This window comes from Mus caroli, chromosome 10, assembly GCF_900094665.2.
Source record: "Mus caroli chromosome 10, CAROLI_EIJ_v1.1, whole genome shotgun sequence".
Taxonomy (NCBI): Eukaryota; Metazoa; Chordata; class Mammalia; order Rodentia; family Muridae; genus Mus; species Mus caroli.
In genome coordinates this window covers 38,825,861-38,841,044 of record NC_034579.1, presented here as the reverse complement: position 1 = coordinate 38,841,044, position 15,184 = coordinate 38,825,861, and the positions used below count along the sequence as shown (strand labels likewise).

The window sequence follows — 15,184 nt, the reverse complement described above, 5'->3', positions numbered from 1 at the left end:
TGGGACTCCATAGTAAGACTCTGTTTCAACACGCATATGCACACATGTGCGCACTCGAGAGCACACACATGAAGGAACATGAAGAGGACCGAGTCTAACAGGTCTTATGAACTAGAAGAGGGAGGGACGTACAGACAGACGGTGTATCTTGAGTAATCCATCCATTCCCTCACCAAGTACATCCTGGGAGCTATCATGTATGAGACCTTAAGCCTCCAGAGCACAGTAATCCACACAGTGACACTAACCAACTATCTAGGCCTACAACCAAGAAGTATGCTCCAAAAATTATATCTGCTGTAGCCTTAAGAGAAATGTTGCATTGTGGGATGGGAAAGCCAGGACACCCACCGATGGCTAACAACTACCCGTAACCCCAGTTCCAGACGATCCAATGTCTTCTTCTTCTGCCCTCTGAGTACCATGCATACATGTGGTGCATGGACGAGAAAAGTGAACGTAAGAACGGGATGGGATGGTTGAGCTGGCACACGCCGTACAATCTGCTGCAGGACACAGGGCAAGAGGATCACAGGGATGAGGCTAGCCTGGGCTACAGAGTTCCAGCACAGCAGGAGCTACAGAGAAACTTATCTCAAAAAGGGGATGGTGGTGGTGGATTGTTTCACTAATCATTATTATTACTGCGAGCAAGGTAATTTAATACTTTATGTAAAACATTGTAAACTGAATATCAACAGCAAGGGATATTTGAAGAAAAGTAGGAACAATTTACTACTGCAAATATTCAAACAGTATCAACAGAAGTTGGGCTAATAACGGAGGAGACATTTTATCATATCATATCATATAAAAGAGGCCCATCACAGAAATCTTTTAATAACTTTATTCATGATCCACAAAGGAAGAGATATAATGACCACTGAATCTATCAATACCATTGAGGTTGTGGGATTGCTAACACCAGAGAACAAGAATCAGAAACAACATCAGAGACGGGCCGTGGTGGCGCACGCCTTTAGTCCCAGCACTTGGGAGGCAGAGGCAGGCGGATTTCTGAGTTTGAGGCCAGCCTGGTCTGCATAGTGCAGAGTTTCAGGACAACCAAGGCTACACAGAGAAACTCTGTCTCAAAAAAACCAACAAAAATAACAACAAAAAAAGAACTAACATCAGAAACTTGGAGGATTACATCATCCAAGTAGGATGGTCGTCACTGGGGCTGAGTGTGGAGCACCACACCCAGAGAAAGGAAGGAAAGGCCGGCTCGTGGGAGGGGACAGAGGCCTGGCAGCTCTGCCTTAGGAACTGTGTTATTTCACGTGTGATTAGGAAAGTTTTGTTGGAGACAGGCTATTGCTTTGTAGCCCAGACCAGTGTTAAACTATGAGGGGGAAGCTGGCCTAGGAGTGAAGATCCCCCCCACCCTCCAGAGTACAAGCTCACAGGCATGTGACACCATTTTGGGCAGTAGAAAGGGAAATCTTTTTTTTTTTTGAGATAGGTATCATGTACGTAGGCTGGCCATGAGCTCCTCCTCCTCCTCTCCACTTCCCAAGCACTGTGTTATAGATGTGCACCGTGCCCACCCCTCTACCCACCCAGCACTGGATTAGAGTCGTATACCACCATGCCTACTTCTAGAAAACTTTTTTTTTGACAAAAGTTTCATATAATACAAAATCTTAAAAACATTTATTCATTTTAACACATTTTATTTTTTATTTATATGTATGGGTGTTTGCCTGCATGTCTATGTATGTACCATGTGGATTTCTGGTTTCCAAGGGCATTGGATCCTCTGGAACTAGAGTTAGAGACAGTTATGAGGTGCCATATGGATACTGGAAATCAAAGGTAGGTTCTCTGGAAGAACAGGCTGAGCCCAATACAAAAGCTTTTACCTTGTGCTATGGACAGAAACTGGTCATGCCAGCACCCATGTTGGGTGGCTCAGAACTGCCTACAATTCCAGCTCCATTGAATCTGACACCCTCTACATGCACATGTGTACACACGTTGCATGCATGCACGCACACATAAAAAAGCTGGTTATAAGCTGTCTTATGATAAGACAAATTTATTATTTAAATAATACAGAAAAAATAAGTTGATCAATTATTGTTTTTCTATCACCTTAAAGGAAACTTGAAATCAAACCAGTGGTTGCTAAAACTGAAGTAAGTTGTTTAACTAACAGATTAGTAGGTAGACACCCCAGTCTCCGTACTGGGAAGGCAGAGGCAGGAGGATCTCTATAAGTTCTAGGCCATCCTGGTCTACATAGCAAACTCCAGTCTAGCAAAGTCTAAGAAGTAAGACCTTATCTCAAAAAAGGAAAAAAACAAAGAAAGCTAGAATAAAGACAATCTACTCTCATTGCTTGTCTGAACTATAACTGCCAAAAGAACAATAACTGAGAGAGCAGGGATGGACAAGGAACTGAGGGCTGGGACTCAGCCTCTCAGAGGGCAGCTCTGGCTTGCCCTACACTGCTTCTCCCAGTGGGGCCAAGAGAGCCACAAGCACAAGTCTTCCTGTTCACTAGCTCTTCCTCTTGCTCACCTGTGTCCTGGCTCCTCTGCTGTTCTTTTTTTTTTTTTTAAGATTTATTTATTTATTATATGTAAGTACACTGTAGCTGTCTTCAGGCACTCCAGAAGAGGGCGCCAGATCTCGTTACGGATGGTTGTGAGCCACCATGTGGTTGCTGGGATTTGAACTCTGGACCTTCGAAAGAGCAGTCGGGTGTGCTCTTACCCATTGAGCCATCTCACCAGCCCTCCTCTGCTGTTCTTAAGGCCATCACAAAAAAATCAGTTCAATTTTCCAGCTGGGTGTGGCGGCTCAGGATGGAAATCCCATTACTCAGGAGGCTGAGGCAGGTAAGTGAATCACCAAGAGTTCATAGCCATACACACACAGATATACACAGACACACACAGAGATACACAGACACATATACAAACACACACACACACACACACACACACACACACCCAGAATACAGCAAAACCAAACCCTCACAGACAAGTTCTATCCCAAATGTGGTTTCTGCCTATTGCCATAGAGGGAAGCAATTCCCTAGAAGCTTAGGGTTAAACCTGGTTGGTTCATGTGAAACAAGATTTAAGACAGTTTATTTTCAGTTCCCGCTATAATTGAATTCATCACCATAATGTTAAAGGAAACAAAAATCCAATTCAAATCAGAGCTTACAATTATAAGATGAAAATCTTTTAAAAGTACAATATATTTCTTTTTAAAAACACGCCTTTTTTTCACATATTTTAACATGCTACTTGCTAGTCTTTATTAAGCATAGAACATTTTACAAGGTTGCACCTACATCAGATGTTTTTACAGTTGGGCTCTTTCTTTTTAAAGTGTGCTATAACATCTTATCTCCTGCACTGCAAGTCCTTCAGGAGCAAGAGAGGACAGAGAAGGTCAATGCAGCTAGGCAGTCTCTATAATTATCACTAATTAAAACAGGAGAGCTAATGGTACAACATCTCCAGGAGCCTAGAACGTGCGAGACGCCGTGCCTTCAGTGATGCTGTGTGGAAATTTTTACAGGAGATGCTAATACGAAATCCCAGGTTGGGAGAGCAGCATCTGCCTTAGACAAGGGGACAGAGAGGAGAAAGAGCAACACCTGGGGCCCAACTGTGTCACGTGACAGCCTCTCAGAGCCAGCTCGCCAGGGCTGTGGGAAAGGGTGTATAGAATAAATAATCACAAGTAAGTGGACAGACTCGTGTATAAAGACAGCAATGGTATATATTTTTCAATACTCATTAAAAAAAAAGATATACTGTTTTAGCACTTAAGGACAATAAAGAGAAGGAATGGGCTGTGAGGCAAGCCTCGGGGAGAGCCATGATGTAAGAGGAGATGCTCTCTTTCTTCTCGGAGGAAGGGCTGACCTGATCATGTGAATGCAAATATCAGGGCCCATCTTTGCTGGTGGGGAGAGAATTGTAATGTTTGCTTTATGCAAATGCGTCTTATAATAACAGATGCACTGGGACTTTTGGGGTTAAGAGGGCAAAAGAGGGCACAGCAGCCGCAAGGTGCTGGCTCCTGAGAGGCGACTGGAACCTGCTGTGAGTCAGTTCTGGGAGGCAGCATGAGCTCCGAGGGCCCATGCTCAGGGTCTCGTGCACTGTAGTGACTGGGACTACAGGCCTAAAGAATTCATCTTTCTTCACCCCGTGAGCCACTCTGTGTTTCGGGTGACCTTCCTAAGAGGACATCATGGGGCTCTGCAGTCATGAATCACTCTGTGCCTGGCACCAGTGGTGCCCACCTTTAATTTCAGCACTTGAGAGGCAGAGGCAGGTGAATCTCTGTGAGTCTGAGGCCAGCCTGGTCTACAGAGTGAGTCCAGGACAGCAAGGGCTACATAGTGAGCCCTCCACACCCCCACAAATACGTTCTGCTCTTCCAAAGGATCCCAGTTCAGTTCCAACACACACATTGGGTGGTCCGCAGCCTCCTGTAATTCCAGTTCCCCGGTATCTAATTCCCTAAGCACCCATGTGGTACATATATACATGCAGGTAAAATATGCATGCATATAAAATAATAAAATAAATCAATCTTCAAACCCAGGGTCAGTGAGCTGGCTCAGAGGGTAAAGAGTCATCTCGACAACCTGAATTCAATTCCAGACCCTACCATGGAAGGAGAAAATTTATCCTTCAGAGCTTCATGTAGGTGTGCATCATGCACGCGCCTGCACTCTCACACAAACCTCACACAGGCAAATAATAATAACAGGAATAAATGCCTTTAAAAACTGGAAAACAAAACAGAACAAGCCACACTTCTATATGGAGTCACAGGCCAAATGATAAGAAATGCATAGTTAATAAAGTAGAGGCGAGGGCAGAAGGAGCACGGCAACTTGAGTCTAAATCAGCATGCGTGTCACAGACCACTCACAGGCTCCTGGGAAAGAGCAAACACAAGGCAGACCGCACAGTGCCTCGGAGTCTGCTTCTGATCAAGTGAGTTTTGCCAGTGCCTGTGTAGCTGAAGCAATGATTCGGGAACAAGTCTGTGTCTCTGTGATGGAGATATTTAAACAAGCCATCTTGAAAATGTTAAAAAATTAAAATTGTAGAAAGTCGAACCATAGGTGCCATGTTTTGCCTGAAGTGGTAAAAATACCATCTGCCTTAGTCTTTTAGCAGCAGCTTATTTCAAGGAGCAGTAGGCTCAATGGCAGGCATACGCTCAGCTCCAGATGGGGAAAATACACAGACGTTTGTAGATGTTTTTCTAAGCGAGAGCAGTCAACATATTCGTCTTCTCTTGGACATGCACATTAGTTGCCATAGCAAACCCAGCGCGTGGTCTGAGAGGCTTCTGCACCCGTCCTGCACACCCAGGAACTGCTGCAGTTCAGTAGGTGGCGGCCTCCCCTAGCAACGGGCAGATTAGCAGTACTTGATGCTGGGTTGGCGGCTGAGGAACAGAGCAGTCTGAGAGCTACACACACAGAACCAGCATGGTCACTGACTGTCCCACAACACTGCACAATGCCAAGTCTCAGCACTTGGTAAGAACGTGCATCTTACAAGTCCTGTTCTGTCTTAACTACGCATGTAGGGTAGATGGTCTTGGCGTTTCCATCTGACACTCTAGAATTGCCACCTTGCCTGTTACTTTAAGAGGAAGGAAAAGATTTAATGACTAGAAATTTGTTGAGTGTTTTGATACCTTAAGAAGAAAGACACCAGAGCAGTATAAAGCATTCATATCCAGGAGTTGCTGCAACCAGAACTCAGTTAAGAAGTAATTCAAGGGGCCTGGAGAGATGGCTCAATGGTTAAGAGCATGGACTGCTTTTTCAGAGGTCCTGAGTTCAATTCCCAGCAACCATATGGCGACTCACAACCATCTGTAGTGAGATCTGATGCCCTCTTCTGGTGTGTCTGAAGACTAGCTAGAGGGTACTCACATAAATAAAGTAAATAAATGATTAAAAAAAAGAAGTAATTCAAAGGCAGGTGTGACGGCCATGCCTGTAAGCCTGGCACTCAGGAGGCTGAGGCAGGAAGATGGAAGAATTTTTGGGAAGAAATTATGGGTTACGTAGTGAAATCCTGTTATAAAATCAAATACATACCCAAATAAAAAGAAAAAGAAGCCTACTATTTCACTCAGTGACTGTGAGGGGCATTCTGGAAATCGAGCTGAGACTGATTTAAAAATGAGCATTTCTTCCAGCCCTCTGTAACATCTTCCTCATCTTAGATACAATCTGAGTAAAGGATTTAAAGCTACACGAACAACTGAAATTATTCTCTATGGTTCTCTGAAACTTTTTTTTTTTTTTTTTTGGTAAAATTAGGATCTTGGGAAAGAAAATTTCAGAAAGAAATAAATTCCACAACAGTCTCCTGAAATGGCTGCTGAGTTCTTCAAATACTGTCCTATAGATAATCCAATCAGAAGAACTCCAAGCAAATGCTACCTGCATTAGCCAAGCAAGCACCAATCATAGCAATGAGATCACACAGAGAACAGTGACGTGGAGACAGAAGTCCCCATGTTTGTGTGCCCCCAGCCCCACAGTGCTCCTTACATATCAGAATACCACAGGCTGCACCTGCGAATGTCCCTACAGAAGGACACGGTCCCCCACGATACCTGGGCTTATGTCTGTGTGAGGGTGACAAGATCTAGTTAGTTACTGAAATCTATCCAGACCAACTGTGCTTTGCCTTTAATTGCCAGAATAGCACTAGGAACTTGGGGGTTGAGGGGACATTCTCTCTATTGAGAAACAGAGACTGGGCTCTGGGAAAGGCAACTGAAGCAGTCAGTGGGGAGGACATTTTCTATAGCCAATATGCTCCTAAAAATGTCCTTACGTCTCCTGATAACACAGTGGCACTCACACACACCCTGAAGCACTGAGATAGCCGGGCCCCGATGCACCTGTGAGGCAGGTCAGGGGGGCTGCTGCTGTCAGAATACTCATGCTCTACTGAAAGAAGAAACACACTGAAACGATCAGCTTAGGTATGTTAAGATCAGGGCATGTTAAGAAGGAGCCAGGCAGGAGAGGAGTGTCTACTCTAGACAGATGCCTGAGTCAGGCCCATTGGAGTCTTGTTCATGTGGTCCTCATGGTAGGAGCACAAGAAAGAACAATGGAGTTAAGGGACTATACTAGGTTCTGCAGCACGTTGGAAGCATAACCATTGCTTATCTGGAAACACTTTTTTTGCTTTTTCTTCTCTCTCTGTCTCTTGGAGGCAGGGTCTTACTATGTGTAGCACTACCTTGCCTAGAACTCTATGTAGTCCAGACTAGCCTAAACCTCAGAGATCTTACCTGCTGATGCCTCCTTCATGCTGGGCTTAAAGGTGTGGGCTGTCACTCAAAGCCCTTAATTAAAAAAACAAAAAACAAAACAAAACAAAAAAAACCATTTCTTTGTGTGTGTGAATCTGTGTATATGCGATGAAACACACATGGACATCTGCCCACTCAGCCGTGAGGTCAGGAGTGCAGGCAAGCCATACTCATTTTCATCCCTTCCTTTCTTCCCCTCCCTCCCTCCCTCCCTCCCTCCCTCCCTCCCTCCCTCCCTCCCTCCCTCCCTCCCTCCCTCCCTCCGTCCGTCCCTTTCTTCTTCTTCCTTTTTTTTTTTTGAAAGGGTCTCAACAGACAGCTCAAACTCTCTAACCTCCTGCCTCAGTTCTTAAGTGCTAAGATTACAAGTGACCAACTTCAGTAATTCACGACCTGGCTCCTGTCCAGTTTCCAATACCAATCTCTTCCATTGTGAATGAAGTATTCTTCTTTGGTAAGATATTCTAGGAAGTCTTTAAGTCCCACATAAGCCTCAGTGCCCCACAGCCACCCCACTGTCTTTCCCTACTTAGTGAAACCCCATCCCTCATCTCAGGTTGCTGCCCAGTTGATGGCTTAGACTCCCTTACCTCTGTGCTGAGGTAAAAAGCCCTGCTTCAGCTTTCTCCTGCAACTGTCTTCTTCCCAACATATTCCAAGTGTCCTTTGTTTCCTCTATGGGCTCACTCACTCAGTACTGAGCACCAAGCATCAGGCACCAACTACAAAGCCTAAGGCCAAACACCAACAATCAATCCCCAAACCAACCCGATGCTCCCAACCCAAACCCAGCACTGTCTCTGCCCTCAAGAGCTCACAGTCCAGGATCCTATTATGGGCCACTGTAAAACAACAGAGAAGACACATGAGAGATGCACAGTGTCTTAGAGGGTGTGGGAGGACCTAATGTAGCCTGTCTGAGTGCAGAGGCCTCTCTAGAGGTGATGACCCTAAATTTTACATTACAGGAGGGACAGAAGACCCAGAAACAGGAAGAAGTATCTTCCAAGCAGAGCAGACAGCAGGAGTCAAGACACAGGAAACTAAGCCTGGTCTGCTGATGCAAGCCTGTAATCCCAGTGACTTGGGAGCTGAGGCACAAACAGTTCAAGTTCAAGGCCAGTCTTGGTCTCAGTAAGACTTTCTGCCTCAAAATAAAAATAGAGAGGGCGGGAGATGCAGCTCAGTGGCAGAGAGCTTGCCTCATGTGCAGTCCCCAGGGACAAACCAGCACAAACCAAAAGACACAGAGAACTGAAACAGCCTGTGGACGTGACTCGGGGCTGTTGGGGGGAATGGAAGGGGAAGCTGGAGTGTCTTTGTAGAAGTGGGATTGCACAACCTCACGTGTGCAAGCCCAGCAGGCTCTGACTGCCTTGTAGACACTGTGGAGCCAGTAGGGGGTGGAAGCAGCAGACTGAAACTATGGCACCTGAGGTTTCATTGTTCTATCTGGCAAATGGGTCTATTGTGAGAAGAGAGGCATCGTGATCCAGCGGTAGGATTTTTCAGTGGTTCAGATGAAGGGATATGGGCACAGGCAAGGGGAAACATCACAGGGAAGTGACAGGATATAAGAAAATATGGGACTTGAAGTCAAAGTTGTTACTATGATACATAGTAACATGGTTGACTTCCGGGGGTGGGGAGGGATGGCAGTGTCAGCAATAGGACAGAACAAGCGAAGTGGACCAAAGTACATCACCAAGTGCGAACTAGGTCCTGTTGAAAATCACAGGCTCTGGGGAGAGAGTCTTATCAACAGAGGCTTGCTAATGACCTCTTACAAATGGATGGCGTGGAGGTTTGGTCTTTTACTAAGTATTCTAATGTTAAACACTGGCCCCTAATGACGGGACAATGTACACACAGACCCAAGCAACACTATGCGACCTTTCCCCCCCAGGTTATCACTGATTGGTGAATAAAGATGTCTACAGCCTATAGGTGGGAAGAACTGAGATAGGCATGATTGGGGTTCCTGGGTTTGGGGATAGAGGAGAACCATGAGGAGAGAAGGAAGACGCCATGGGGTAGGTGAGTCATGAAAGCATGGCCACGAGGGACGGCCAACTGAAGCCAGAAGCTGTCCAGATGGAACATGGCAAAATAATTCGGGGTTAATGATGGGGACAGAGACTCTAATTGTATAGAGGATAGATATCTGCCCTGCTGTAGTGCTGACTAAGGTTTGTTACTAATATGAAAGATGTGTGTCTTTTATCGGGAACTGAATGACCAAAGGCGGGGTAGAAGCCCCTGAGTGAGATTAAATATTTTCAACAACAGGATGGCTTTGGTGTGACATCAAAGGTCGTAATGGGAACTCAATCCCTTTACTTAGCCTTGTTGTGAACCTGAAACAGCTCTAAGACGCAAAGCCACGAGATGCTAACAGTGAACTGGAAAGCTCAGAGAGTAGGCAGGGATGCTGGGAGGCCCAGGAAGACATGAAGGTCCAGAGCCATAATGAGGCTCTGCCTTCCACCCAGGACACCAGGCAGGAAGCTAAGATACACACCATGGGCGAGTGACATCTGGACACTAACTCTAGGCCGATAGGCGATAGGTGCTTCCATGCCTAGTCTTCTTAGAGGAGGCAACGACATATGTGGCAGAGCAGAGGACATGAGCTGGAGCAAAGCACAGGGCCACAGGCATGCACCTGAGAAAGTGTCCCCGGGTGAGCAGAGCTACGCTGGCCATTGAGTTCCTCTATCTTCTTTGGAGTGCAGATGTGCTCACCCTCCAGATGACCTTGACCGTCACACGGGTCAGAAGGTCAGCAAGCTCTGTCAGCTAAGAAATGGTCTTTTTTTTTTTTTTTTTTTTTGGTCTTAAAACAGTGTGACTTAAATGTGTTCACAGACAACACTGTGTCCTGAGTTGTAATAAACCTGTCTCACAGGTTTGTTTATTTATTTAGACGTTTTCCTCTAAACATTTGTTTTATAATTTTATATGGATATATGTGTACCATGTGTATTTCTGGTGCCCTTTAAGGTCTGAAGAGGGCTTCAGATCCCCTGGGACTAGAATTACACACAGTTGTGAGCTACTGCGTGGGTCCTGGGAATCAGACTAGAGGCCGCTGCAAGTGCAGATAGTTCTCTTGACTGCTGAGCCAACTCTCCAGCCCCTCACGTTTTATAACTCACTGTGTATCCCAGGCAGGCCTTGCATTCATAGAGATCTGCCTGCCTCTGCCTCTCAAATGCTGGAATTAAAGGCTTGCCTTACTACACCCCATAGTTTTATTTTTAATTTAATTAAAAAAATTTTTTTTGATATGAAGTCTTGTGTATCCCAGGCTGGCCTTGAACTTATTGTGTAACCCAAGATGATTTTGAAAACTTCACTCGAAAGCGCTGGGAACACAGGTGTGGCCATCATGCTTGGTTTAATGTGATGCTGGCAACGGAAGCCAGGACACTCACTGCACATGCTAGGTAAGCCCTCTGCTGAGTTACAGAGCCATACCTGATTTTAATTATACTTAGTGTACTGTGTGTATGTGAGCGTTTGTGTGTGTGTGTGTGTATGCATGTGTGAGAGAGTATGTGTGTGTGTATATGAGTGTAGTAGTGTGAGTGTGTGTGAGCACGTGTGTATCACTGTTGGTTCCAGGGATTGACTGGATCATCAGGTTGTTGTCAAGGGCCTTTACCTTTGACCCATCTCTTTGCCATTCCTCTTAACTAGAAGTTAGAGACAGTATGTTATTGTAATTATGTGTGGGTATATGATGTGACAGTATAGGCGCAGGCACATGTGGAGGTCGGAGGACAATTTTGGGAGCTGGCTCTCTCCTTCCACTGTGTGGTCCAGGGATTGAACTCAGGCTGTCAGACATGCAAGACAACCATTTTACCTACTGAGCTACCTGACTGGACCAAATGTTTTTTAACTTCAATCATTTTTTTCTTTTTGGAGATGAGGTCTCATTGTAGTGCTGGCCTCAAATTCCTCGTCCTTGTGCCTCTATCCTCCTAGCAATAGATTACAAATGTCTGCTATGGTGCTGAGCACAGCCAGTTTTAACAAAGGAGATATGTCAAAATGACCTGGGAAGGCTGTCAAACATCCTGCCTGGCCTCCTCTGCTCTCTCGGTAAGAGGGTCTGATGCACAGCCGTGCCCAGCTTCACCGTGGATGCTGGGGATTTGACTTCACAGGAAGGACTCAGCTGCTGAACCCCTCCCCTCTGTATAATAATACCCTTGCCAGTGGCTTTAGAACATCATGACGCTCATGATGGCTCACCGTTCTAGAGGCTGGGAAGCATAAGACTTGCACGCGCACCCTTCTGCCACATCGCGATATGATGAGCTTTGGTGTGTTAGCATCAAAAGCTCCACAGACAGTGTGGGAAGGTGTGCTTATAGACATTCCGTGTTGTTGGATGCTTCACTGATGCTATGGTTTGAATGTGCCCCAAGAGTTCAGATGCTGGGACCTGGATTCCCCAGCTGATACGCTGGTGGTTTTGGAGGGGGACCCTTTACAGTGCAAGAAGGACCAGGCGAGGCTGTGAAGGCAGGACTCCCCACGATGCTTTAGAAGATACCTAGCTAGCAAGCCTACTTCTTCTAACCATGTAATGCCCTCTGTTTTTCAAGAGTTGGTTCTTTCCTTCTACCACGGGGGTTCTGGGGAATCAGACTTAGAGCACTTGGCTTGGCTTCGAACTGCTCGAAAGTGAGCACCTTTACCTGCTGAGCCATCTTGCTGGCCCTCACCATTTTATTCTTAATATCTAACACATTGTATGGAATAAACATGCGTTGTTGAATGAATAATTTCTACCTGCTAATGACAATCTCTCAGCTTTAAACATTATGCTTCTTTTTAACCTATTTATTTAACTTAAAACCTTTGTTATTTTTTTTATGTGTATGGGTGTTTTGCTTGCATGTAGGTTAGTGCACTATGTATGCAAGGCCAGAAGAGGGTGTTGGACTCCTTGGGACTGGAGTTGCAGATGGCTGTGAGCCATGATGTGGGTGATGCTAAGCAAATCCATTTCATTTATTTATCTATTTATTGAGAGACAGTCTCACTGTGCAGCGTTGGCCAGATCAGTTTCTTTGTAGACCAGGGCGGCCTAAACCTACAGAGACCTGACAGCTCTTACTTCCAAGGTGCTGGGGACAGAAGTCTGTGCCACCCACCATGACCAGCCATGTTTCCTTTTTGACCTTGTGAATATAAACAGTGATCAGACTGTGAAGGTCTACCTACCTTACTGTAGTTCAATCTTCCTTTCTCTTGAGCCTGGAACAGAAAAGAAGAAGATAATTTCTAGTTCTGGTTTTGTTTCTTGTTCTTTTAGCAATTATCTAGTGTTCTTCTTCTTAATGAGTAAAATTCATAGGTCTGGAATGACGGTTCAGTGGCTAAGAGCATGCACTGCTCTTGCAGAGCGCTTGACTTCATGCCCACAATCACCTGGAACTGTAGGTCCAGGGCCAGAGCCCCTCCACCCACATGCACATGTCTCCCCGACACAAATGTAGTTAGAAAGAATAGAAACATTCAAAAGAACAAAATTCAATTCTTTTTCTCCACACTCCCTCTTATATTTAATATAGATATATTGAACTAATATATCTATATTTATTCATATAGCCAGTGATATCTCTGAAGAGTTCTTTCAACCTCTTTTTGAAATGTATACATACACACAAACATAAAAACATATGCACACATCATATGCATGTTTGCATGTGCATACAGCAGACACACACACACACAGAGAAGAACTCAGGAAGTTGGGAAAAAAGAAAAAAATGTACATTAAGGTCAAATTTTCTTCAAATTAAAAAAACAAAAGTCAGATTCTTCAGTCTGTAGTTAAACTTTTTATTTAAAAAATTAATGTGTCTTAAGATTTTGCCTGAATGTGTGTCTATGTACATGGAGGCCAGAAGAAGATGTTGGATCCCTGGGGCCAGAGTTACAGATGATTGTGAGTCACCATGTGGATGCTGGGAATCAAACTCAGGTCCTCTGTAAGAGCAGCCAGTGCTCTTAACTGCTGAGCCATCTCCCCAGCCCACTATTTTAAGAGCTCTTCAGCGATCTAGGATTTCCAAAAGACTGAGGAGTCTGAGCTTAGTACTGAGATACAATGTTTCAATGAGAATATGGGTCTATTCTTGAAGGTATTTAAAAACCAGGCTATTCACTGCTCAGATACTTTTTATGTTTGTTCATGGGAATATTTTCTAAAATAAAGTAATATCTATACTGAAAACCCTTCTGAGGTTGGGTGTAGTGGCACAAGCCTTTAATCCCAGCACTCAGGATGCACAGGCACGTGGATTTCTGTGGGTTCGAGGCTAGTCTGGTCTACATAGTGAGTTCTAGGACACAGGCCTTGATCTGATGAAAGATTCCTGCATGGCTTGTCAAGATCTCAGCAGTAGCAGTTCTGTTCCACACCTTTCTTTTTGGGACAAGGTATTGATATGTAGTCCAGGTTGACCTTGAATGATCCTCCTGCCTCAGCCTTCTGAAGCAGTAATCTCTAAACTAGGATTGCCAGCCATGTGCTATCACTGACTTCCACACTTTGAGTACTTCAACTCCTAGATGTTTGTTTGGTTTTTAGATAGGGTCTGGCAGGAGGTGGCTAGTACTTGACATGACTCTCCTACCTGTCTCCAAATGCTAGAATTACAGTGAGCACCACATGCCTGACCTAGCTGACTCCAGAGTCCATTTGGGACTGCTGGACACTCTTCTCATTGTCCACTGCCCTTGTTCTCGCTGATGGCTATGATATGTTCAGGTATGCACAGCACTTTGTTTTTCTTAGAGGCAGTGTCTCATGAAATACAGGCTAGCCTCACACGTGTTGGTAGCTAAGGATGGACCACGACTCTTGGTTCTTTCGTTGATACCTCCCAAGGGCTGGGATTATAGGTGTGTGCTGCCAAGCACAGCAGATACTTCCTGAATGATGCACACACTACACCATTTGTCTAGCATGTTCGTATTGTCAAAACACACACCCCACCGCCACCAACACCTGTGGGTTCCTCACTGTGGTTTTGACTGTTCTAAGCATCTCCTCTTCTTGCCTGCTCTCCACAAGCAAGCATGGTTGAAAATGTTGTGAGTGGCACTTGTTGGGAGTCCTTGCCTTTGGGTAATAAGGAAGACTGTTTCAGTCTGCTTTGCTACAGAACTGTTTTCCTCCATACTTTGTTTATAGACCAATTATCACAGAGAGCTCCAGCACCCTGAAGCGCTTGTGATAGACAGACGCTATTTTCAAACCTTGACCTCTCTTTTTACTTTGTATTTTTAGCTTGTCTGAACCCCAACTCCCTGCCATTGCCTTTCACCCAGTAGAGATGTCTATACTGGCCAGCCTGCTCTGAAAACAGAAAGGAGCATCTATAGCACACACCCAAATTCTGCAGTCATACAAACAGAGTAAACTGTGACTACTGAAGTGTGACTCACCTCTTCTTATGTTCCTTTCTTTTCTTTCTTTCTATTTCCTTCCTTCCTTTTTTTTTTTTTTTTTTTTTTTGTTTTTTCGAGACAGGGTTTCTCTGTGTAGCCCTGGCTGTCCTGGAACTCACTTTGTAGACCAGGCTGGCCTTGAACTCAGAAATCCGCCTGTCTCTGCCCCACAAATGCTGGAACTAAAGGCGTGCACCACCACCGCCTGGCTTCTTCCTTTTCTTTTTATTGGCTTACAAAGGGCTTTACTTTGTGGTCCAGGCTGACCTAGAGCTTTTGCTCTTTCTGCCTCAGTCTCCTAAGTATTGGGATTATCAGCATATGCCAACATACTTGGTCTGAATATCATTTTTATTTAGTCTCAGCAAACATT

General features: G+C 44.9%; 1 protein-coding gene across 2 annotated transcripts in view; it reads right to left on the bottom strand.

The window, feature by feature from the left end:
- Window positions 1-15,184, bottom strand: part of Pdss2 (decaprenyl diphosphate synthase subunit 2) — a 215,006-nt gene that overhangs the window by 15,618 nt on the left and 184,204 nt on the right. For both annotated transcript variants that reach the window (XM_021173960.2, XM_029482521.1), the window contains exon 7: window positions 12,577-12,609. In XM_021173960.2, coding sequence (XP_021029619.1) covers window positions 12,577-12,609 — 33 coding nt within the window. The remainder of the gene's footprint in view (window positions 1-12,576; window positions 12,610-15,184) is intronic.